This window comes from Bacillus rossius, chromosome 1 (genome assembly GCF_032445375.1).
Source record: "Bacillus rossius redtenbacheri isolate Brsri chromosome 1, Brsri_v3, whole genome shotgun sequence".
In the NCBI taxonomy this organism is placed as follows: Eukaryota; Metazoa; Arthropoda; class Insecta; order Phasmatodea; family Bacillidae; genus Bacillus; species Bacillus rossius.
Genome location: NC_086330.1, coordinates 287,842,654 through 287,870,064, shown reverse-complemented (window position 1 = coordinate 287,870,064; position 27,411 = coordinate 287,842,654). Strand labels below are relative to the sequence as shown.

The window sequence follows — 27,411 nt, the reverse complement described above, 5'->3', positions numbered from 1 at the left end:
TCTCTCATACTTATTGTTGTGCTAAAGCATAATATTTTATTCTTATATATTAACGTGTGAAGTCAGTAATGCAGCCGTATGACTACAACTATATTTCTCATAGTTTCATTGTTATTCAATACATTTACATAATTGGTTCTACAGCTTTGCATTAGCTTCCAAGTAGAAATAGTGGTTGAAAATAATCCTCTATGTATCAACCTTCCTTGGTTGTTTAGAATTGTTACAATTTACCGCAGGTTCGTAAAGGATAGCCCAATTAATAGATTTCACTACACACACAGTTTTATTGATGGCTACTACTTATGTCACTTACAATTAATCTTATAAAATTGCCAAATAATCAATTGCACTTAAAAATGTTGCTTCACCAGTCTCTCGTTTCTTACAATCCACCCACCTCGCTGGGCCGCACCTCTGGCGCAACTCTCACCGCAGCGGCCCTCGTGGATCTAAGCCGCAGGACTCCGTCGCCGCACTTCGCCGCCGCCGACGCACTTGCCTTCGCCGAGATCCCACTCGACGCCTCGCTCAGAACTTTGCTTGGAACTCCGCCACGCCCGCGACACTATCGCCCGGAACTGAACTCTTCGCCCTGGAACCTTCCTCCAGGGACTTCGCCGCTCTATCACCCGGGAACTCCGCCGCAGGAAAACTCCCGAGTCCACTGAACTCACTCACTCCCTGCCCTGGAACCTTCGTCCAAGGACTTTGCCACTCTGCCACACCCGCGGCACTATCGCCCGGAAGTTCCCCCGCAGGAAGACTTCCGCCTGAACTCTCTCTCTCTGAACTCCACTGACTCCTGGCCGGCATCCCGGGCACGTATATATCGGCCCAAACACCTTCCAGAACTCCCGAGTATGGCTAGGGCCAGTCGCGTAATTCCCCACCATCCCGACGGCAGAAATCTCTCGAAACACGTGTCGGCAGCTCCCGTAACTCCACAGCTGTCCGGTGTCAGTTACGTGTCAAAGGCGGGGAGTGGTGGGAAGGAGGGGGGGAAAGCGACAATCCTTATTATATTCCAGGCGCGCACGGCACATATATTGCGGCAGTCGCCAGCCAGCTCTGCACCTGCACGTGTCCCGGCCAATGTCACGTTCGTAACAATATGAATAAATTTGAAACATTCCACAATTATGAGTGGGATTTCAGCTATGGTTGTCAACGAGGCAAGACGGTTTCTGTGCGAGGGGCAATCTTGAACCTTTCGAGATCTTGCACAGGGACCACGAAGTTACCGGCTTCTGCAGTGTGTAGATGTTTGTGTTAGAGGCAGTTCCGGAAAATATTTGTCATATTTGTATCGTCATAAAGTTAAGAAGTATAACGATCTAGCCGAACTTTCGTGCCAGTTGTCTATCACCTACACATCACTGCCCTGTCCCTACATCAGATCGTTAGTCTTCGTCCATGGGATCACAGCCATAATAGACTTTACACCTGCCTGAAGGAGTTGCATTCTTCCAATACAGGGTTCCAGAGATCGCCTGTAGAATAGTTTTCTTTGATAGCCTTGCACGCCTGGGTGTCTAGACGACGCATCCAGGGGTCCAGAACGTATTACACCTCTGTTCTCAGACTGTGAGCTGCCGAGACTACTAATAGTACAATGATTTGTTGCAATGTGTGCGTGTTAATGGCCTGGCTTCGAAAGCTATACAATTTTCTACATTTTTCAAAACCTCTATAGCTGATAACAGTACTTTCGCACCAGGGTACCATCAAATGGTGGAGATACATAACAATTTCGCTAATTCATAAAATCTTGGTATTAAAATCACTGTTACATCTTGTTTTGTAAATGTACAGAGTATCAATCAATCATTAAAATTAAATTAAATTTTTATTTCTGTACAAGTTAAATAAATTTTAATTTATTCAAAATTAATATTGTAATTTTAGTAATAGTAAGTGTTACAGTGTTTAAGTTACTATTAATGCAGTAATACTTATAAAAGCCATCAGCCACAATTGAATTCATATTACCAAACATTAAAAATACATTTTATATAGTTTCAAGTGCCCAAATAATTATTTTGTTTTCCATTATAGGTCATACCCACACATCAGCATTATAAATACAACCCCAATCTTACAAATCTGTTACACATCAGCATTATAAATACAACCCCAATCTTACAAATCTGTTGCCCACTGTGAGATACATTTAAGTAAGTCCATTCGTTTCACATGTAACTCTCTCTACTGACTTCAAGCTATCTCTCCCCCAACTAGGCCCTTCGCCGGCACCCCGCCAACCTCGAGGGAAAGGATAGGCGACATGGTTCGGTGACTTAGGTTCGACCCTTGCACCCTGCCTCGTTCCTTGCCCACACAGCAATGGGGTGGGTTCTCAGTGGCTGGAGTACTTCACGAAAGTGGTTCGCCAGGAAAACCTCTCAATGTGAATCCACCACCCATAGTTGCCACAACTACCTGGACATATTCCACCACATTTGGCTGCCGGGAAAACAGTCACACCTGAGGATGGGGTTGTTGGTCAGGAACGCCTCCACAGTACACCGCACCACCACAGGCCTGATCGAACAGGCATCAGCAGCCACCAGCAAACCTTCTACACCCCCTCTCCTTGGACCTACCCTGCTCGGCCTTAATGCCTAACATAATTGGGGGGGGGGGGGTATGGAAGTGGAGCGACGGAAAGCCCTTGGAGCCTGGCTGGCTGAGGAGCTGGTACACTGCAGCACGGCCTAACACCCGACAGAGCATACCAGCTACGCCCACACCAGGGCCATCGAGAGGAGTCTCTCCGGCAGCAGCCAGTCTGGCCACCTGCCACACAGTTGCAGAAGGTTGTCTACCTTACTTTTCCACCCTCGGGTAGGAATGGAAGAAGAGGGCGATAACCGTGCAACATAAGATCCTACTAAACTAATCACAGAGATAGTCATCTTTATAAAATCTCTGCACCCCTCAGTCATACATGAAAATTAACTATTTTTGTGTCTGGTGACTCATACTCATTTAAGGATTCTGAAAGGATAAGCCAGGGCATTACAAATCTCAGGCACGAAGTCGCCATGAAGCCTAACTTTTCCTTACTGGCAACTATCTGCCAAGATACAAAGAATTAACTACATAGTGGTGGTTTTGAAAACATCAGCTAACTTTTTTAATAACAAAATCTTGTTGTACAGAAATGACTGGTTATGAGAAACTGGGACAGCACTTAACTCCAATAAGTTAACTCAAATTACTGATACTCTACCAGGTTTCAATATAGGTACAGTTTAGTACTTCAAAGTTTGAATTAAATCTAAAAGTAGAACTGCTCACAAGTGTATTTTCCTAGGCATTGTGCCTGGCTCCTAAACTTTCAGAGCATTTGTAGAGGCCTGGAGTAAGCAAATCTTCTTATTCAGCATCATTTTTATGTATAATAGCAATTTTGGCCTAATAGTAAATAAGGTCATTAAAGACAGCATCTCATTAAAGCTCTGGCAAGTAATGTTGAAGGAAACAACCATGGAAAATTCCAAGGAACTAACCCTGTGAGTTTCACATTGTCCTAGGGCAGGGAAGTGTCGCTCACCGGCCGTGGAGATGAGCATGGCCGTGGCCCGCCAGAGTGCTCCGCGATGAGCCGCGTTACTACGCTGGGCACACGCACTCCACACATCATCGACGAGGCGTGCCAGGAGCACGGAGCGAGCACGACCCGCCTCCCCGCTTCCGTCCTCGGCCGCGATTCCGGCCAGCATGCCGGCCACCTCACCCGCGTGCCGCCCACGCAGGTTCAGCGTCGACACAAAGCGTGACGAGTCACTCTTGACGCAGCGCGGCCGCTTGTCCAGAGTGCTGGTCTGGAACAGAGAGTATGGCCTGTTTACTGGGTTGCTGGGGCAAACTTTCAGCAACATATCTTGACTATGCATCACTGCAAAAATTGTTTTCTTCATGGTTTGTAGACCTAAAATATATTTTAACATAGAACATATTTCATTCAAATGTAAGTAACTGGATTTAAACTATTTTTGACATCTTGCAAAATAATGTCAAACAAATTGTTGAGAAAAGAAAGTTATAGTCATAATTATAGGGATATCACATGTGTGATACGTCACAATTCTCAATACTTTAAATGAGAAAACAATTGGCTCCTGATTCAAAGCGTCACACCATCACAAATGTAAGCTACAATGGGGTAATACAAACAGCTATCGCAACGGGGCCTGTTACTATTCCATATTTACCTGTGCATGGGTTGCACATTTTATGCCAATTTATAGTTTAAAAAAATCCAGTGTAACCCATATGCGAGTTTTTCACTTCGAGTTAAAAATATATATATATTGCAATGTGTGGTTGTATACGTGTGTAAATAACTAACCTATGTTGACTTTTAATAAATATAACCCCATGAGTAACTATAATTAGTTTAATCAAAATATCTCAGCAGTATAATGAAGCACTGTGAGTGTCTACTGACCGCCCAGTCGGCGCTGGCAAGTGACACACCTGTTGTGCTGTGCTGGGACAGCTAAGGGGGAAATCTAAAAATAAACCAGCCAGAAACAGAGCAAGTATGTGTGTTTGTGTGTGTGCGTGTATGTACATGTGGCCATGCTGCAATGTTCACAGATTTCCTTCCCTCTCAAAGCTGTAAATGTCCCATGAAGTGGCCCCAAAAACAATTAATTTGTCTATATTGACAAGTGTTTATGATGCAACGGTGACCAATCGCAATCATTATTCGTTTTGCATGAGATTGCCCACGCACTAAAGTAAACATTCTGTGACAAAACTGTAGCCATCATTGGTGTTTGTGTAAGTGGACCTTTTACATTCCTCCAGCCCGCACATGTTTGCCAGTAATGTGATAGTTTTTATATAAGGAACTGACAGAGTAGCTTGCCGCCTATTCTTTCTTCGCGCCAAAAGTATGGGTAAATAAAAATAAAATACAATAGACAAAAGAAAAACAAGGGTATGAAAAATAGTAATCTTCTTCTTTGTCTTTTTGTTAGGTAATGCAAAAATTCAAGGGGCCGTAAATGTATACGGTGGAGGGGGGCAGGGGCGAACATTCTATGTAAGCATTGTAAGCAGTGCTTACAGAATATTATACATGTTTGCTGAACCTACAACATTCTGAAGTGGCTCGTTTCAATGACAGATGCTTGAATGGCGAGCACCTGATCACTCCAATACCACGTCTGTCTCTTCCAATCTAACTCTTCGTGATCTTTTATTGTAACTGGTGGACACCAGTCTCTCTAACCACACGTCATCACTACAGGCTGGCTGCAGCCGGCCGAGAGGCCTTCTCGCCCTCTTGCCCTGTGAGGCACACCCCTCTATAAGCACCTCTCCTCTTGAATACAGGCAGCTGTGAACTCTTATTGGCCAGACCGTCACCCCCACTCTCGAGAGCGCATGCCAGAGGAAGGGTGGAGGTCCGCTCGGCAGGGCATCCCGTTACCATCCGCCAGGATGTTGACAACCCAACCGTACACGCTGTAAACAGACTGTTTTTTGCTTGCAGTCAGTATCAGCTGACTGTAAATTTGAGACGACCACGACCAACACAGGTGTGACTCCCCTTCTGTAGGAAGGGGAAACATTATCCTCCACACCGAGCTTAGTGTGTCGTCGGCCTGAGAACAGTGATATTTTTTTATGAAACGTACAGCGATATCATTAGAAGTATGGTGTAAGTCCTAGATCTAATATATATATTATATATATATATATATATATATATATATATATATATATAAAACAAGGTTTTTAAAAAAATCCTTATTTGCTGACCTTGTATATGCTACTAGTGAGTTTGCAGATTTTAGTAATTTATGTAAGGATGGTTTGATTCATTTCTTACATGTGCACTCAAACCATGCCTCACCACTGTTGGGGGGGGGAGGGGGTAAGGGAGGTGGGTGTAGTGGGCTGCCTCAAACTCTCCCGTAGTAAACAGACAAAGAAGAACTAAGGATCAACACCAGTACCATATTTCGTACACACAAAAAGCTGACACACAGAACACAAGACTTCACTTGTATCCATGGAACTCTACTGAAGACATAGTATATGGTGCTACCCTTATTCAAGGGCAACCCTTACAATGAAATTGCTGGATTTTTTTGTCCAAAACTAAAGGTGCGACCCATATACAGGGGTGACACTTCTGCGGGTAAATACAGTAAGTCATCCTTTATTTAATCAGAGTCTTTGTGAGAAATTTAAATGGATAAACTTGTGCCCATGCAACATGTAGAACATTACACCTTTCAAAGATATTCTCTAAAAATTTACTGATTTAACATTATAATGCAAAGACCAACCATTATCATAATTTAAAGGAGCTAAAGATACTACATGCTATTGTTAACTACTGTTAATGCAAAAAGAAAATAAAGTGCAATAAAGTAATGGCATGCTTATAAATGCATCAATAAAAAATATACATATAATGAAACCTACATACAAAAGCTTTAGTAAACAATCCACTTAGAATTTCTTGAATATGAGAAACTTAATTTTTCAGGATACTTCTTGTTTAACAACCATTTCTTATCTTCATTCTACAGTTTCTATTTATTTACAGACTTGTTATAGACAGTTTATTTTGGTGCGAATAAAAGGTGAAACATTGTAGAAAGTGTAAATGATGTATGCTGTGAATTTGTAACTGTTTGCAAATTGCACGAAGAGCAACAACTGTACAATTCATGTAAACCTAGTGGGAGAGATAGGAACTGGTAAACACCATATTGGTTCCAACCATTATTATGTTACAACAATTTTTTAATGTTTATTATTGAAAATTTGCCTTCGTTAGGCCTGAGATCACACATTAAGAGATTTACAAAGTCCACTGGATGGTATCTAATAAATTATTACAGTTTTAGTCATTCCAATAAACTAATTAATTATCTATGCCAATATCACGGAAAACTATATATAGAAGTCAGTGACTATAAATTCAAGAATTCCATCAAATTATATACTATGCTTTCAAAATTTAACAACAGAAAACTGAAATGATCTAAAAACTGGTCAAACCAAGATGGTGTCTTAGTTCTCACTACTCCCCAAGCATAAGTCGGGCACTAGCGATGTGCCAGACACATGCCAAGAGGAAGATGCTGATTTAGATACTTTCAGAGAGGAAACTATGGCTTGAAAGCCATGGAAGTAAATAAGCAGGACGGGGGAGAGGTAGCAAGGGTAAGGTGGTTTATGATTAGTGTTTAGTGACATTAAAAGACCATTTGTACATGTGTTTCACTTTTTGTTCATGCTTTAAAGCTGAGACAAGTAAAAGTTTAATTATGTATGCAGTGCTGTTGTTGAGATGTGGCAAAACGTAATCCAAGCTTTATTTTTTTTATGTAAAAAAAGGCAAGATCAGGATGGCCCCCAAGTGTTGGGTGCTGCAAATTTCCACCAACTTTCTGTGTTTTATTTTTTTATTTTTTTTTATTCACTCATTCATCACCAAACAAGAGATGGGTCAAATCCACTTTTTCTCAAATCTAAATCTTTAATTCGGTTCTTAAAAGAGTACCTCAAATGCAAATGCAGATAGGTATAAGTCAAAAATAAAATGATATATGAGCAAAAACACAGAAATTTATGTTTTGTAGAAACAGACAACAAACAAAAAAATACTAAGGCTTAGGACACAAATAATTTATTTTTGTGGCACGAATGTTTCCTTAGCAACCAAACAAACATTCTCAGAGCATTCGTCAATTATACAGTTTAAATTTCTGACTTTTTCTTCCTCACACATTTTTTTCTTCAAAACTTCTTCCTTGAATCTCAAATATTTTAAATACTAAATATTTGATGGTATTTGAGGATTTGATTGGCCCATCGCTCATTACATATCTGTTCAATCTGTACCGCTTCCTTACCCCTCCTTTAAAGCTGGCATCATGAACAGAATACACCACTAGACAAAGATTAACTTGACATTGTAAACCAGCTTAAACAGTATATCACTCATCTCTCTAACAGAAAAAACACCACACGGCTGCTAAAAAACAATCTAAACCAAAGGAGACAACATTTTCTTGCAAAATTTTACTTTGTAAAAATTGTTTTGCTATTGATGAGCATGAAAAAACAAATTGCCCAATTTGCTATAGTGAAAATGTGCTATAATAAACAAAATTTGGAAAAAAAACAGAGGTGAAATAGGAGAGTTAGTGTCTGGTTTTTGATATAAGTTGGCATTTGGATTTTATAAATTTTGTTATTGGCTCCAACTGTATTCAGATTCCATGCAATAGCAACATGAAAACTGTCACATAAGATGAACAGCAACTTTGAAATCATCAAAATACTTTCTTAATTTCTCATCTTAACGTAGAAAAAACAGTAAAGCTTTACAAAATGGTATTCCATTCAATGTCATTTCAAGGATACAACCAATGGTTCGGTCTGGTCAATTAAGTCATCGATCAACAAACTGCAAACCAACTGATCAAAGGAAATATTTTACTAAAGACACTAAATTTTAATGTACTATTGCTGCAGGAACAAAAAGCCTGATAAAAAAAATTAGAATATTTAAAAAGGAGGCAGTTACTCAACTGTCAACATCATTTTTGCACTTGACTAAAAATTTCAATTGGGTGTAGAATATACGTACTCATACATCTGCCAAAGAATAAATATGTCATGTACAAATTAACGCTACCCTACACCTACCGTATTTACTCGCATATAGGTCGCCATCGCAGATAGGTCGCACCCATAATTTGAGGTCTTGAATTTGGTATTTAAGATTCCCCCCATATAGGTCGCACCGGTAATTCATTACCGCGCCGTGCGCGCAGAAAGGTCATTGTACTCGATCAGCTGCTGTTACGGCGCACCTGCTGGCTCTCTTTGTTCACTGAGCTGCGCATGTGCAGTAGAACTCACTCAACGCTCCGCCCAGACTCGTGACCTTGCATCAGCAGCCAGCCAATAGATGCGAGCTTAGCGGAAAAAAATATAAGCTCCACCTCCCGTGTACCAGTTTTGTCCAGTTATAATACCAGTTTATTGCTATACGCACCAGTTTTCTCGCTGCCGTGACATGTTCAAGTTTACGTCCATCTTGATGTCTTGATACCAATAATTAATTAATTACGATCCCCAGAAATAAATTGTTAGTTTAGAAAATATGCGTCAACTGTACAATACTTCCGAAATTATAAAATACGTATAAAACAGTTACCAAGACTCCGCTCATTTTATCTTATGAAGTTTGTCTCATACCAGTATTTCGGCTAAGTTGTGACTAAATACAGTATCAGAAATTAACAATCAGCCACGTTCATACATTCGTGAGTTTACGTTTTTCCCCTCGTGCATTTTAGATTGTCTCCTGCTATAATTACTTGGACTTTTACACGCCTAGGCTTAAATTATTACATGTTTAGAAATAAAAGCAACTTTTCATGTTATAAAATATGTATATTTTGCGATTTAAAATGTTCATTGCCGACTATAAACGTTACGTTTTTCACGATGTTTATAGGCCTACTAGCTAATCTTATCTACTCTTAAAGTACCCACGGTATTTTCTGGTTGTTTATGGTTGTTACGTGACGTAAATAGCGGGATGGATTCGATTTTTGAGTCGTAATTTGCGTGAAAGTATTGTATTGGACTAAATGGGAACTAAACGGGACCTGAAGAATATAGTGCAAATAACGGGAAAACGTAAATAACGGTAACGTAAATAAGGGGTTTCGCTGTATGTGTACATTGTAAATAAATTTGCCTATACCAATATAAACTTCTTTTTCGCATTTTAAAGCAAAATATTGCAAAAAAAAATTCCTCAAAAATTTAAAAAAAAATTTTCTTCACATATAGGTTGCACTTCATTTTTTCCCCATCAAATCTGGTAAAATTGCAGCGACCTATATGCGAGTAAAAACGGTATTTTACATTAGTCACACTAGTGGTATTTATGTCTTTTATAGTTTCTTTGCACATATACTTCGTAAGGGGGCAAACTAGGCAGTTCCAGGCTTCATAAAAAAAATTTCTTGCTAACAAGCTCACAAATCAACATGTCTGTTCCCCCTCACCCTCTCTACCTTGCACGCGCTCGGTATCGGCGCGCTGACAGGAAATAGTTCCGACCCACTATCACACTGTATACACATTAAATAATACTACTAACTACAGTAAAAACTTTTTATTGCGACCCCATTTATTACGACCACCTCTCTATAACAACCCGATTTCGAGGAACCGTGAAAAAATTGCCGAAAATCCAAAGAAAATTGGATAGAAAATAAGTTTCTTGTGGTGAGTAGCTTGTTACTGCATTTCTCTTGCCGAGTGCTGTACTGCCGTAGGCAGCGCATATCTAAAAATAGATAACACTTCCTGTCGACCGCTGTCAGCGCATGACAACCCCCATTCCACGGCCCTTTGCCGGCAGGGTGCAGATAAAGGTTTTTGTGGCAACGTGTTTATGTTTAGCTTTTTGCGAGTGTCTAGTGTGGTACGCAGTTAAGGCAAAGCTACCTGCTGGATTTCTCTTGACTTTGATTACTATTGGTTGACAATGTTTGCTTAGTTTTTGAAGTCCGATTTGGTATATTTTCTGGCTTGAATTTGTTAACTATTGTTGATAACTTATGCAGGGTTTTTTTTTCCGATTTGGTTACTTTAAAGGTTGGGTTTTGTGACGATTGTTGACGATTTCCACATTTGTTTTATTTCATTTGGATATGCGGTTTTGACGAAATGAGTGGTAAACGAGCCAGCTTGTCGCTCCTTAAGAAGTACAAGATAATCCAGGAAGTGGATGAGAAGAAGCTGTCGAAGATGGATATCGCGCGACGATATGGCATTCCGAAATCAACTCTTTTCACAATAGTAAAAAAAAAGGGAAGAAATAGTAAATGCAGTTTTGAAAGACGGCCGCAACATTCAGTTGAAAAATTTGAGGGGTGTGACACATGCTAATCTGGAGGAAGCAATGCTGAAGTGGTTTGGCCAGCTTAGGGCGCAAAACATGCCTGTAAATGGACCGATGATGCTAAAAAAAGGCAGACGAATTAGGCTTGAAGTTAGGCATTGAAAACTTCAAATGTTCAAACGGTTGGCTGGATTGTTTCAAAGTTCGTCATAGTATATCGAGTCGCAATATAACTATTAGAGTGACGTGGCAATGGTTAGGTCACACCACCTACAACAGCATCTGCCATGTTTCCCATTGGTGAAAAAAATTTATTTTTGACTTCACCGGTAGGAATCCGGATCATCTTGGGGGACAGCTGGACCACCGGGGCCCCAATAGTAAGAAAGATAGTGAGTGTGTGAGTGAGTGTGTATGAGAGTGTGTGTGTGTGTGTACGAGTGAGCATGTATGTGTGTGCAATAGGGTGTTTACGAGAGAGAGGAGTGTGTGTATGTATGCAAAAGTGTGTGACAGAGAGAGAGAGAGAGAGAGAGAGAGATAGATATGACATGCAACACACCCGACTTACGCTGAGCGGGGCGGCCCGCGCATTGAGACCAGCATACTGCAGCACACTTTCCACAGCAAGCGCAAGCCCCGCGTGGTGCCACAGTCCGGGGCTGGGCACGTGGTTCAGGTACTCCTGGAGATGCGAGCGGGTCGCCTGCGGGGCCCACTTCATTGCCTCTTGGACGATGCCCTGGCAGCGTGCTGCAAAGTCCTTCACGATGCTCTGGAAGCACACTCTCCCACCTTTACCAACAGCTTCACAAGCAACAGCTCGACAGTCCTGACTATCTGATGACACAGCAAGTGCCAAGGTAGGGTTCACATGTCAAATATATACTTGTACGATAAAGCAATTTCCCACTATAACTAAACCTTGCATTACAAACATAAGAACATAGATATAAATCAAAAAAATTACATAAAACATTATTTTAGGGTGACATTTAAAAATTTCTGTTTTACATCATTCAATTGTTTTAAAAATATAAACGCAAACCTACAATAACTTTTCTGTACTTTTGTTTTATAGACATGTTCTACCTTTGCAATGCACAGTGCAGATTTCATTTAATAATACAGTAGAACCCTGTTATAATGTTCCTGCATACAGTAAAACCTTTTTTTTGCGACCCCATTTCTTGCGACCACCTCTCTATTACAACCCAATTTCGAGGAAACGTGAAAAAATTGCGGAAAATCGGACAGAAAATAAGTTTCTTGTGGTGAGTAACGTGTAACTGGGTTTCTCTTGCCGAGTGCTGTACTGCCGTAGGCAGCGCATATCTAAAAATAGATACCACTTCCTGTCGATCGCTGTCAGAGCTTGACAACTCCCATTCCACGTCCCTTCAATGCAGGAAAAACCCTCCGGCCTCAGTGTGTGAACATGGTAATCGGCCGCTCGCTCGCCCTTGCTCACCTTCTCCCCGTACCGTGCGCTGCGGCCGATCTCGGATGCTGCTTCTACTTGTTAACAATCACGTTATCTGCTTCATTTTAACGAGAAGAGTAAAAATATATTAAAACTGTCAGCAAATTGATAAAAGCTTTATGTGTCCGCAAAACAGGGCACAACACTGGCCCGCCAGTTGTTTTCATTCAAAACGTGGCTAAAGAACTTGCATGGATCAGGCTGAAAACATCCGGCAATACGTGTAGGTTATAAGGAATCTTGTTATGAATTGAGATGTTATGTTTTTCGAGTAGATATACACAGCGACCAACTGGATGCACGCCCGCCTCGACTTGTTTTAACTGCTGCAGCAATGTTTATTTTGACAGCTCAAGCAATTATCTTTTCCCGTGGGTTGACAGAAAAAGGTCGCTTCACCCGGCACAAAAAAAAGGCTACGCCACTTATTCCCCACGCAGGAAACACACTGGCTGCCTTCTGTCTCCCCCGCATTTATCTTTCTTCTAACATTCCACGTCTCGTGTGCGCCCACTCGCGTTGCAGAACATACCGCTGCCATATTTTTAAAGGATATGTCCCATTACATTTACTCGCATAATGTCCGCAGTAATTAGGCTACATTTTTGACAAAAAAAAATGGGGTGCGGACATTATGAGGTGAAGTCCGAATAAAAATTTCTTCCTCTAAATTTTACATGTTTTGCGTAGAGTAAAAAAATTGTTCTCTCATAATTAGTTTACCAGTACCCTGATTTTACGTATGCTCACGGTTCCGCGGATTGCATTAGTAAAATCGCTGCTTCGTAAAATTGGCACCCTTCCCTCGGCCCAGTTGAAAAATATTAATGGCGGCACACTACTTCGCAGAGCGCTGGTGACTGGCGACCCTCCGCAGTGGACGTGAGAAATGTGACAGGTGTCGAGATAATTGGGTGCTGGCGATTAGTGGAAGACGCCACTAATTTTTTTTTCTTCTCTCACTCGCGTGTGCGCTCTTACATTCAGAAGCCGCAGCCAGCCTATACAAAATAAACTCTTTGCGTGAAAAGATATTTTTTTTATCTTTTATTGAGGTAGCCACTAATGGCACGGGGCAGATGTCTAATGTCTGCATTAGCCGGCGCCGGTGAGCCTCTCTCCCTGTCCCTTGCCCACTGTGTGTATAAAAAAAGTTACCGGCAGACGTCTGTGCATGCGAGTCCCCTTCTGCCCTGCTTGACAGAAGCGGGGGAAGGAGTGCAGAGCGTGGAAAAGGCTGAGCAGGAATTTTTAACAAAAACAAAGCAGAGCCTTGTCTTCCTGACATGTAAGAATTTATGTATGTCCATTCTGTTACAGCTGACGTTTTCTTTACGTTGCGTATCATATCTTACATGAAAACAAAATTAAAGCCTCTCAGCGACCGCTCCGGAGAAATGAACAACTCAAGATCAAAGCATTGTTGACAGCGTCGGAAAATTTCCATCCCGTTACTGTGCCTTTCAGGGCTGGCCAAGGTTGCTTTGTCTGGTGCCAACTTCATGCGGATCTCTATTTCAAGTATTTAAAAAGAAATGTGCGGACATTATGCGATGCCGGACATTATGCGATTAAATACGGTATTAAAGCCGACACAAAAATACGCTGTGTGTTAAAATTAACAGATTTTAATGATCATCATTTCATTTTCTTTTTAATTTTTTTCTGATTTTCACATTTTGGTCAAAATGTTCAATTTTTTGACGGTTCCCGAGAGTGTATTCGTAAAATCACTGCTTCGTTAAATCTGGGGTTCATGACATCGGGGTTCTAGTGTATTGAACTACGGCAAGCAGAAAACGTACATGTAAACTAACCAGTAAAAATAAACTGTCTTTTGACATATTTTCTTTAGAGCAGGGGCGAATATTCCATGGAACCAAGGGAACCATTGGTTCCCTACTGCTGACAAATAAATAAAATAAATATATTACTACTTGTCTACTGTCGTAAATAATTCAACTCGTATTTTTTGAACAGCTCGCCCTAATACGTTGTGTAGGCGCGTTCGCGCGTTGAATCTCTTCAGCTATCGCTTTATCTCTCTCACGCCTCTCTTTCTCTCTCTGCCTTCCCCGCTCCCACATCCCCCCCCCCCTTGTGCTACCCTAGCTTTCTGCGCCTTCATTGGTGGCCGACTCCTCTCTGCCTTCGCCTTCGGGTGTTTCCGTGAGCACTCGGCTTCGGCTTCCGACCTGGGGAACCAAGCCAGAGGGCTGGTTCCATCGCGTGCCGCGTGGCGTATTTTCTAGAGAAATTGTGTGCTTCGCGTTGCGTAAAATAACTCGCCTGACAGCCTGAAAGCAGATTTACTACATTAAGAATACGTACTTTATAATAAATTACGTCCCAAGTTTTTGGTGAAGAGTTTCGTCAAATTGAAAAGTGTCCACATAGCTCCAGCATTGTTGAACTCGCTCATTGCGGTAGGCTTGGCCAAGGGAATCAACAGTCTATTCTGCGGGCCCTGGCCATGGAGGGGATTTTAAGGGGAGTGCGGAGGGACGAAGCTGTCGCAGTAGGGGAGGGAGCGGCAGGAAACAGACGCGCTTGTGACTGCGTGGTAGAAAATTTTAGAGGTGTAAAAGTAACGAAAAAAGCGTATCCGTATGTATTCGTTACTATAGCAATTAGTACTCGTTACTATCGTATCGTTACGTTACTAGTTACTTCTGATACCGCATAACATGCTATGTTATGTTGCAGCAACGAATCTAGTCGTATTGCGTACGCGTACTGTATGATGTCGCGTAAATAATAATAAATAGAATATATAAAACTAACAATATTTGATAATTAACAGTTTTTGTTAGCCAAGAAACAATTAAATCTCATTAGAGCGGCTTTATTATATTATCTCTTTTAAGATAAGAACAAAAATACGCGATACTAAAAAACAAAAACATACATATTTCTCATTTGTAAAAAATACTTTCTTACATTCTTTTTGTTCCAATCTCAAACTTTGTCTACACACACAATACCTTTAATAAACAGTAAAAAAACTTGAACGACGAATTTCCAAATTATACTTTACTTAATAAACAAACATCGTTCTTTGTAACGTGTTTTGACTGTGGACTGATAACACACAATTCCTGACGGAACGACTTACCGCAGCGGCGCGATAACAAAGACTGACTAGTTGCCGGCACTGCCAGCTAGTGGCGCTACCGCAGCCAGTAGCGCGGGAAGTTCAAACACAGTCTTGATATAAGGAATATCTCAAAGTCCCAACATATTTACACAAATTTAAAAACCTCACAAGTCCAAACATAACCGCCCACCTTGAAACACTGTTTTCAAAATTCAACTGGTAGGGGGCAAAGTTTTACAGCAGGACGCTTGACCATCCCATTAGAGGTGCGGACAGTCGCAACACGAGGAATATTGTCATTTCCTGGATGCAGTTGAATGATGCGTCCTAAACGCCACTGCAAGGGGGGGATCCTGTCATCCTTGAGCAGCACTAGTTGATCTGGTACCATCTGTCTGTCTTGTCGAGACCACTTGCCACGCTGCTGCAGCGTGTGGAGGTAGTCTTGGTGCCAACGCTTCCAAAAGTCTTGGTGCAGGCGTTCCACCAGCTGAAAATGCTGCAGACGGCCAATGGGGATGGCTTCCAAGGTGGGTTCAGGCAGCGTGACCAAGGGTTCAAGGGTTAGAAAATGGCCTGGAGTGAGAGCCTTCAGAACATTTGGATCTGAACTCAGTGGGCATAGTGGTCTTGAATTTAGGATCGCTTCCACTTGCACCAAGGCCGTGTACAGTTCCTCGTACGTCAGTACCTGCTCGCCAATAACTCGCCTGAGGTGTGTCTTGAAGGACTTCACCCCTGCCTCCCATAGCCCACCAAAGTGCGGGGCAGACGGGGGGTTGAAATGCCATGTCACTCCAAGTGGCTGCAGAGATTCTGTAACACCTTTCTGGTGTTCTGATGACGTCAACAGCTGCTGTAATTCTTGCAAATGATTGCGAGCTCCGACAAAATTTGTCCCACAGTCACTATAAATGTCTGATGATCGGCCCCGGCGAGCAAGAAAGCGCTTGTAAGCTCCAATGAAAACTTCAGTAAACAGATCTGATGCCAGTTCCACATGCACTGCCTTAGTTGTACAGCATACAAAGATGCACATGTAGGCCTTTAATAGGGTAGGTCGACGAATACGTGCCATTTTTATGGTGAAGGGACCGGCATAGTCCACTCCTGCCTTGGAAAAGGACTTCACCTGTTGAACTCTCATGGCTGGGAGATCACCCATTAATGGGGCTTGAGTAGAGGGTCTAGCCTTGAAACATTTAAGGCAACGACCTAAACGACGACGTATTGCTTGCTTGTCTGCGATGATCCAGAAGGTTTCTCTGAGAATGCCTTGCAGAGTTTGTAGTCCAGGGTGCTGGTTAAGTTCGTGGTAATGACTAATGATGAGATCTGTGAATCGATGAGTTTTTGGCAACAGAATGGGATGTTTGTGCTCAAAGGGCAAACTAGACTGAGACAATCGACCGCCCACCCTGACCGTTCCAGAGGGATCAAGGAATGGGACCAGTTTACGAAGCTGTGGGGATGTACACTTATCATTTTTTAGAGCTGTAATATCACCCTCAAAAACAATAGCTTGCACTCGTTTGACCCAAAACATCATTGCCCCTTTTATCTCATGAGTACCAATCTGACCTACTAACTTCGCCTGCTTGGCACGGCAGTTGTGAATGAATCGCAACACGTAGCACGTTACATGAAGCAGTCTTGACAGACGACTACATCGTTCCAGCAGTTGATCACACTGATGAGGTGTTACAACACTGATGAGAGTGAGGTTCTTTTTCTCTAGCACCACTGAATCAGGTGCCATGTCATCAAATGCTATTTGGACAGGCCACTGAGAGGGTTGATGTCTTAGCCACTGTGGACCACACCACCACAACGAGTGGTTCAGCAAGTCTACAGGAAGCAAGCCTCGAGAAGCACAGTCTGCTGGGTTGTCTTCGGAACGTACATGTCGCCACCAGGAGGTTTCAGTGCAGTCTTGAATTTCGCTTACTCTGTTTGCCACAAAAGTCTTCAACTGATGTGGCGCAGTATTGACCCAGGCCAGAACAACTTGGGAGTCAGTCCAGGCAGTTATGGACTGAAGCTTAATATGGTGTTTGTAAATTGCCAGAGTATGCTGCAGCAACCGAGCCAACACTAAAGCACCACATAACTCTAAACGAGGCAATGAAACTACCTTGACAGGTGCGACCTTTGACTTCGCAACCAAGAGATGTACTTTCACATCACCCTTACAACTCACACGCAGGTACACAACAGCTGCATAACCCTTCTCAGAGCTGTCACAGAATCCATGAAGTTCATAAGAGCAATCTGAACAGCCTTTGACATGTCTGGGAACTGTAAGGGACGACAAGTGTGGCAAGTCTTTACTGAAACATTCCCACACTCTTACAATCTCAGGCGGTGGAACTGTATCCCAATCCAGTTTCTTCAGCCATAATTCCTGGATGAGGCTCTTCGCGAACATGGTCAAGGGTGTCAGGAAACCAAGAGGATCAAATACGCGAGCCAAATTAGACAAGATAGAACGTTTAGTTGGTGATTCAGAGCTAGCCTGGACATTGTACGAGTAGGTGTCCGAGAGTGGGTTCCATTGCAGCCCAAGTACCTTTACTATTACTTCACTGTCTTGGTCCATGGAGAATGGCCTTGGCAGTTGAACAGCATCGGGAGGGAGCCACTCCAGGAGCACAGGATTATTACTCATGAATTTGCGTAACATGAACCCACCTTTATCGAGAAGTGTCATGAGTTCTCGCTGAAGTTCCAAGGCTGCATCTACTGAGTCAGCTCCCGTCACAACATCATCCACATAGATATCGGACAAGAGTGTCCTTGAAGCAGTAGGAAACTGTTCCCGCTCATCAGCAGCAAGTTGATGCAGGGTGCGAATTGCTAAGTAAGGTGCTGAGGACACTCCATACGTCACTGTTTTCAGTCGATAATCTTCAACTGGTTCCGATTTATTGAACCGCCACACAATTCGTTGAAAATCTTGATGCTCTCTGTGCACACCTATCTGCCTGTACATTTGCTTTATGTCAGCGGTAAACACCACTGGGTGAAGGCGGAAGTTACTTAGTACCTTAACAATGTCTTGCTGCAGCTTGTGTCCCGTGAGCAGTTCATCATTGAGAGATACTCCAGTTGAACCTTTGACTGACGCATCGAAGACTACACGAAGTTTGGTGGTTGAACTGTCTGGCTTGATTATGCAGTGATGAGGAATGTAAAAGGAAGTAGAGCAATCAATCTGTGACTTTGGAACCTTTTCCATGTGGCCTGCCATCAAATAATCCTTCATGAAATCTGAATACATTCCATGAAGTGGAACATTGTCACTCAGTCGCCTCTCCAAACGCTCAAACCTGCTCAATGCAAGGGATCGAGAGGTTCCCAATTCGGGCTCAGGATTCCTGAACGGCAGGGCAACACTATACCGCCCCTCAGCACTTCTACAATGTGTTTTCTTGAACAGTTCTTCACATACAGTGTCATCTTGGGAGAGGTAGTGTGTGTGTGGAAATTCCTCCAGCTCCCAAAACCTTTTCATTACTTCCTCCAAGGGGGAAATGGTGGTCACCATGGATGTGACAAAGGTTGCAGTTCTACAAGATGCTGTCTCCACTTTTCCCATAAGGACCCATCCCAGTACTGAGTTGAGGGCCATGGGAGAGCCTTCTAACTTACCACCGGTCAATAATTGTGGAAACAAGTCGGCTCCAAGAAGCAAATCTACAGCACCAGGGATATCAAATGAGGGATCCGCTAGCTTGAGGTGAACAACAGACTGACGAGTGTCAGAAGGCAACTGAACACTGGGCAAGCTATTAGCAATTCGTGGAAGGATGAAGGCATCGAGAGCAAACCGAGGACTGTCTTCACCAACTGGACTAATTACCAAAGAAGTGTAAGACTTGGCAACATTCACTGGTGTATTGGATAAACCCTCTATGGGTAGGTGAGCATTTTTGCGAGGCAGACTCAAACACTGAAAACATCTTTCACTGATAAAACTGGCCTGGCTGGCAGAGTCTAGCAGGGCCCGAAACGTATGTGGGTTTCCACGCACGTCATGAATCTGAACCTGGGCTGTCGACAACAGGACTGTTGACACTGAGTGCACAGCACTACAAGAGGTGACAGTGGATAATGTTGAAGTTGGATTTACATCGTGTACAGTCGACTGTCCCTCTGCAGAGTCGGGAGCAGCATCACCTTGTTCATCCTCACAAGTTTCGTCCTCAAAATGTAAAAGTGAATGATGACGCGAACCACAATGGCGACAAGATGAACCCACGAGGCAGTTTTTTGCTTGATGTGATGATCTAAGGCAGTTCAAACATAGTCTGTGTTGTCTGACTACAGAGTATCTCTCTGTTGGGCTAAGCTGATTGAATTTAGAGCACTTAAACAATGAGTGAGCACTGCTGCACATTTGGCAGGAGTGTGTCTCTGATTTGGCAAGGAAGGTATTTGCACTTTGGTATTTAGGCAGAACAGACTTACGAACAGGTGCAAAAGAGGGGAAATTTTTCTGCCGAGTGATCTGTGTTGTGGGTACCCTTCCCCTGGATGATATCACAGCCTCTTGAGCACGACAGTGCTTTTCCAGGTATTCGGTGAACTTGGCCAAGGATGGTAGGTCTTGACCGGTTAGTGTCATTTCCCACTGGGTTTGAAGTACCACATCTAATCTCTTGCAGAGAATAGGAAGCAATATTAAATCCCACTGACTGACTGGGACATCAAGTGCGGCCAATGCTGCCACATTTTCCGTGATAACCGTTAAAAGATGTCGAAGTGATGCTGGTGCATTAGCAGATGCAAAAGGTGCCTGCAGAAGGGCTTCAACATGAACAGATATGATTAAGCGTTTGTTGTCATACCGATCAGTGAGTAATTTCCAGGCTACTTTAAAATTCACGTCTGTGATTGTCAACGACTGAATCAACTGAAGTGGCTCATCACTTAGTGCGGTTTTGAGATACACTAGTCTCTCAACCTCAGTAAGGTTGGCATTCGTTGTCACAAGAGTGGTGAACAGGTTGGCAAAATTCATCCACTCCCTAGGGTTGCCATTGAAATGTGGCAGCACTATTTTTGGTAGAGCAACGTGAGAATTCCCGGATGACATACTCTTTGTTTGCTCCTTTAAGTCTCTAGCCCTCTCTTCAATAGTGAAGGACTCCACGGCGGCCATCGCTGAATAATAGTAATTTTCAAATGAGATTATGCGAGCTACATGGGCTTCAGGATCGAAACCCGTAGCTGGGTCCGCTGCAGCCTCCACAGCGAGATAGTCTGCATCAAAACCAGTTTTCACTGAAGCAAGATCACGAGCCCGTTGCAAGAAATAGGCCCCTTTTATTCGGGTTCCCCGCCGCAGTGTGTGCAAGGTCCGCCGCACGTTTAACCCGGTCTTCAGCAAGTCTAAGGTGCAATAACGCCGACCGAACGTCCGCCATGATGTACTGTTATTGTGTCAAAACACGTAATCTTTATTCATTGACACAAAGAACTGTGACGTCACGCAACGGACAAAGGCAACTGCGGGATACGGCGAACAAGGCAGCGACAGGACACTAAAGGACAAAGGCAGCGACAGGATACTAAAGGACAAAGGCAGCGACAGGATACTAAAGGACAAAGGCAGCGACGAGACACTATGGACAAAGGAGACGAGATCAAGGGAAAGGTCACGGACCCTGAACAATGATAAAGGACGGCGACGTAATACAAAGGAGAGGTTAAAGTCACGGCGCGGCGCGGCGCACTCAGGACAAATACGATAATTTCCAAATCCGTGACAAACACAACAATAGGGTGCTTCACGTCTAATACATTTACACGAGCAAGTTAATTTCATCAGAGTACAAAACAAATATGATCAATGCACTTCAGACGTCAACGGACCACACTCGAACTGAACGATGCATATCGACGCACGCCGACGAAGTAAACTAAACACCTACGAAACTATTTCTTGAGAGACTAAACACGCCGGCAAGATCCGGCCCGGAGGACCAAATGTTTTGACTGTGGACTGATAACACCATCTTCCTGACGGAACGACTTACCGCGGCGGCGCGATAACAAAGACTGACTAGTTGCCGGCACTGCCAGCTAGTGGCGCTACCGCAGCCAGTAGCGCGGGAAGTTCAAACACAGTCTTGATATAAGGAATATCTCAAAGTCCCAACATATTTACACAAATTTAAAAACCTCACAAGTCCAAACATACACAAGTCCAAACATAACGTAAATTCATCTAATATGCGCGCGCATGCGTAAAACATACGAAAACTGCGAGTAACGAGATGCAGCCGTGTGTAACGTTTCGTTTCTCGTTACCAGATGGCGCACCCGTTACTCAGTACCGAGTACATACGGTTTGCTACAGCTCTAGAAAATTTACTTGTTTCATCTTTTGGTGCTAAAAGTTTCAAACAAAAACGAGTTTTAATTTTGCAAGGTAGACCCACGCCAGACATATCGTGTATGGTAACAAAAGCTAAATCAAGCGGTGTGCAGTGCAAAAGACACTTCAAATCTAATAAGCGAAATAGCCTAACAAAATGACCATACATGCTCATGCTTGAAAGTGAGAGTTAAGATTATTAAATTCTGTGTGACTTTAACATGTATTGCATTGACTACCAAAATCATAATTTCGTGAATTTTGATATACCTAGGTATGCTGGTGATGTGTTTCCGAGCGTATCTTTCACTGTTTCACTGATTAAAATATCTTGCTTCGTGTAACGACAATTGCTCAAGTTTTAGTCATACCATCTTTTTAATTTTATTATAATCTAGGAAATGTTGACTTACATTTTGAAGAGAAACTCTTAGGCCTAGCTTTCATCGACACTTAAAGTTGTTTTGCTGCGGAAGCCGCCTTATTAGTCGAGGCAACAAAAGAAAAATAGATGAAAAACATACTAATAGACCCATTGGTCGGTGGTGAACAGGAGGTGGGAGGGCTGTTTAAAGGTACAATTCATAGCTTTTGCTTAAGTATTTTCCAAACTATGGGTTTTAGCAAAAAAAAAAAAAAAAAAACCATTTTGATACAAAATTAAAGAGCATAAAATTTCCTACAAAAGAGATACGTTAAACCGCTTAAATAGCACCAATTTGCACATTAAAATCAAATTTTTCCGACCCCCCCACCTTAATAGGGGGTGACAGTGAACATACTTGGTTCCCCCACTTTGAAATTCACCCTTCGCCACTGCTTTAGAGGTGGCCTGTAGGGCAACGGACTTGTCATGAAGGTTGAAGTGGGTTTAAAGCAAAGCCGTCTAGCATTGTGAGTGACAGCATCCTGCCATTGTACGGCTGGTTTCTTAGCTTGTAGCGGTTTGGAATAAAAAGGGGGGGGGGGGGGGGGTGATATCAACTGAAAATTTCGGAAAACATATATTACGACCCCCCCCCCCCCCCACCCAAACCCCTCTATTAAGACCCTATTCCTGGGAACCGTGAGGGGTCGTTTCAGAGAGGTTTGACTGTATAATGTTTTCCTGCTTATAATGTCATATTTTTAAAGTCCCAATATTTCCCCCATAAGGACAATGTATTTATTTCCTGCATATAACGTTCATAAATACATAGTGTAATTTCCTGCTTATTATGTTTGCTTTCTAACATTCAATAAATGGGGAAAAAATGTTTTAAAACCAAATTATTCCAACACTTATGATAAAAAGTTTCCTTTATGTAAGTTTATGTTTACAATCACTGCCATACAATACATGAAGTTTGTTAAAATACAATTTTATGCAATATACTGTAGGTACACAATGTTCATAGTTATGTGTCAGTTGGCACCCTTAGTCAACTCTTCTCTTCCTTGCCATTCCAGTGGGTATTCAGAAGCACGTATATAGTCCTACGATATTTAAGTTGCCAACCATTGAGCGAGGGCATAACTAAAAGTGTTTTCTATTGCTTACAAATAATTTTTTTTTTTCATTTATAGGTAGGAATCCCAAAATTAAACATTTTCAGGTGGCAAAGGAGTAGACGTTCTCACTCTTAATGTTGTCATCATGAATCGTGAGATAATTTTACAAAAAATGTAGCAGTGTATCTTTAAAGACAAACAAAATTTAACCAAGAAACAAGATGAAGTTGAAAAATTGTTGGCTTGTTTCAGAAAATTCATGTATCAAGTATACTATCTTTGGTTTTAACATTAAAGTTGTTTACATGGCTTGGTGAGTCCATTGGTACAAAGCTCGAACATTGTTAAGTGCTAAATTGAGATTTCCTGCTAATAACGTTTTCCTGCTTATAATGTTTTTTCTTGTGCTCCCTTGAAAAAACATTATAACAGGGTTATACTGTAATAATAATAATAATAATAATAATAATAATAATAATAATAATAATAATGTGCTGACTGTGCAGAATTAGCCTAAATATTATTGAACATGTAAAACCATATCCTGGCACACTGCTACGTCTTCATGTAGGCAGGATCATTAACAAATCTTGAAATCTTACAATCTCAATCTATGTTCTTGTGCTACATTGAATAAATTGATTAACAAGGACTTGTGACGCACCTATTTCATGACACTAAAACTGTGAACGTACATGAGTCAGGTATTTCATTGAAAATTGAAAACTTCAAGAATGATTGAATGAAGGAATAAACCAATAAAGTCTTCAAAGTCCCTCAATATGAAATTAAAAAGGAGCATTGAAGGAATTAATGAATAGAGTAAACGAAAGTAACCAAAGGAAACCCACCAGCCCATGGCAACATCCCACACATTTGCAAATTGTAAAAAAAAATATCCAGGTTTGACATTATCAGCAATCAATATTGATACCACTACAGAATATGCACCCAAATTTTAGACATTACATTTGAGAGCTTAACAATTGAACCTAAAAAAACAAATACCACTTGCTTGCCTGTACGAATGTCAGATTTTAAGTTTGAATCAAAACTGAATACAAATAACAAAATAATAAAACATTCTTGGAAATAAATACTGGGGCAACAATAAAGAAAATATTTTTAAGAAAGTTAAAGTAATATTTTAAGAAATACTTGTACGCAGATTCCAAAAATGGCAATAGATGTAACATATGTTGGTTATGAGTAGTGATGGTTCGAATCCCATTTTTCTCGAATCCGAATCTCAAATCCGAATCCCAAACAGTACCTCGAATCCACCCCTCGAATCCGAATCCAGTTCTCAAGGGTTAGTTATAAAATAATTAATAAGTTAAGAGGTAAAATTAAACATTATGCAGAATTATTTAACCCTTTAAATTTTTATTTAAAAAAACAAGGATTTTGACACGGTCTGGATCAAGACGATTCCGTTTTTGGTCACATATGTTTCCTGCAGTGCTGAACAAACGTTCAGAGAACACTGTCGCAGGTGGTGAACACAAATATTTTTTGGACAGTTTATGTAGCCTGGGTGAACACGCAGACTGTTTTTTCCAGTATTCAAGAATGTTTATTTCTGGGTTAACTGTAGGATCACGTAAGAATCTGGTCACTTCATCAATTGCTGTAGAATCTGACTTGGTGGATTTAAGGCATTCAGGCATTATCTGTGAGTACAGTGATTCATGTATCCACGGAAATCGGAAAACAAAATTCAACATCCGACGGAACAATATTTTGTAGTTACCAACTTGACATTTGTTTAAAGTCCTAAATGAAGGTAAACGCTTTCCTGAAATATTTAATGGAAACTGGAAGGTGCCATCATGTCTTCAATGGTTTTAGGCCATAAGAAATATTGTCGTGCGTCTTAAAATTAAGCCTCACTAAAGCATAGTGATTAATATGCCCGAAGTTAAAAATGACGGGGTGTTTTCTCTAGTTTACCCATTAAAATATTTTATATTGATATTAGTTATTTTTTATGTTGCTCAAAATGATTGGCTAACAAATTCATTGGTTGGCCATCATGGAATTCTCAGATAATACATATTTTAACGTTGGTAGTCTACCCAAACCAAACTTGGTCCTAAAAAAATACATAATTAGAACGTATATCAGAATATTTAAAATTGAATTGCAATTAAAATACATGTGTACAAATACAAATACAAATACAAATACAAATGCATCCATGTTCATGAATATAAAGTAAGTTTCCCAAATCAGTACATGCTTCATAATTTTTTATATAATAACGAATTAAAAGTACAATACAGTAGAACCTCGTTAATCCGTGATGCTCTAATTCGGGAATCGGATAATCCGGGATGATTTAAAAGAGAAGAAAAAAAAGAGAAGTAAAAATTGTCAGCGCTTAAAATTAACGTCACGCGAGCCGGCAGCCGGCAAACACTACAAGCCATCGCGTGGGCCGCCAAACTCTGCAATCCTGTTTGTACCGACCCTTTGTGTCGCCCCCCTTTCAGCTGTCACATTTGTCACTCTTTAAACTTGAGGGGGATGTCCTGACTTCTGCTTCCCATCTCCCTTTGTTTGTTTCCACCCGCCAACGCACGCAGGCGCCTGGCGAGTGACGTGTCTGGCTGCCATTCGGCTGTACGAGGAGGAGGGGGGGAGGGTGCAAGGTCAGGACGATCTTATCTTTCTCTCTTCGGCTGTTGTAAATGACCGTGAACTAATGGCTAGACAGTGCTGTATTTTTAAGATGAGACACTAATTCGAAGACGGCCGGCCCTTACCGTTAACGGCCTTTACCCAGCTGCACGCCGGTGTCTGAGAAGCTTGACAAGACCTTCTGGGCTTTTAATCGCTAGTCCGTGAAATTCGGTAATCCGTGATTATGTCGGTCCTGACCATCACGTATTAACGAGGTTCTACTGTACCTCAATAGAATGTGTTCCAAGGAAAACGTAAACAGGCCAAGTAAATTGTAAGCTGTACCGATACACGGCCCACATATAAATATATATTGTCAATATGGCTTATTTAATTAAATATAAACTGTGTTTGAAGGGACCTAGTCAACAATTGTCCGCGGCAGTAGTAAATATTCGACTTTTGAAGTGCTATTGTGACGGCGCATGCGCGCCAGCGCCAGGAGAATTAGCGGCAATCGGCAACCGACTGAACTTAAAAACGAGCCAATAGGAGAGGCCGCTGGGGACGCTCGGCGGAGGTATAAAAGAGCCTCCTGGCGATTTCTCGGGGAGTCGGTCCGCTGCACTGAGTCGGAGCACGTATCGCTTCGCTTAAGAAATTTTCGCTACCCCGCGATTCCGGGCTGCGGAATCGCGATTTGAAGTTGAACGTTCTGTTATCAACATTTGGGATGGTAATTATCGAATTCATCAACGCGTCCGCGGTCCGGGAAACGACTTCGCGCGCGCCGGAACTTCGCCTGTGTGAGTGCTCTGGTGACTAAAAGTGTGTGGTGCCTACTGGTGCATCTCAACGCACTTCCTGGGACAGCCTTCACGCAGTCTGGAGACTGCGGAGCCAGCGCAGCATTCGCAAGGTAAGGCGCGGTCGCCTTGGGTCGGCGCCAGCGCATTGTTGAACTGCAAACTCCCCTCATCTTACACGGTGATTCCTGCTATGAGACGTTATCGCAGAGACTGTGCCTCCTAATAGTAAATGTACGCGGTCCCCCCAGAGGTCCTGGGGGTAGAAATAGCCTACCGACAGAGTTTTAGCCCGGAGCAAACCCCACCCTTATTTAATGTATAGACGGCATCTACGTGTTGTGTAGGATACCAACAATAGAGACTGAACGTGAAATGGACTTTTGTCGAGTCGGGTGCCCTTCGTAACGTCCTGCAGTTTCAATAACATTCTTATTTTTGCTGGTCACAGTGTGTCTCTGAGAACTTTAGCCATTGTCAAGTATAAGTCCAATGTTATGTTATTGTTTTTGCCTCAAATTCATCAATATTATTAAAATTTCTTTGAAAATCATATATTGTTTATTTGTATTACAGGTTAGTCTCCTTGATAATATTTTAAAGTTATGGCAAACAGGG

General features: G+C 42.0%; 1 protein-coding gene across 5 annotated transcripts in view; it reads right to left on the bottom strand.

Annotated features, from left to right (window-relative positions):
- Positions 1-27,411, bottom strand: part of LOC134527701 (phosphatidylinositol 4-kinase alpha) — a 213,168-nt gene that overhangs the window by 67,630 nt on the left and 118,127 nt on the right. For 4 of the 5 annotated variants that reach the window (XM_063360607.1, XM_063360604.1, XM_063360606.1 and 1 more), the window contains 2 exons: positions 11,472-11,684; positions 3,560-3,830 (listed from right to left, as the gene is read on the bottom strand). In XM_063360607.1, coding sequence (XP_063216677.1) covers positions 3,560-3,830; positions 11,472-11,684 — 484 coding nt within the window. The remainder of the gene's footprint in view (positions 1-3,559; positions 3,831-11,471; positions 11,685-27,411) is intronic. The other variant, XM_063360605.1, reaches the window with a different exon arrangement.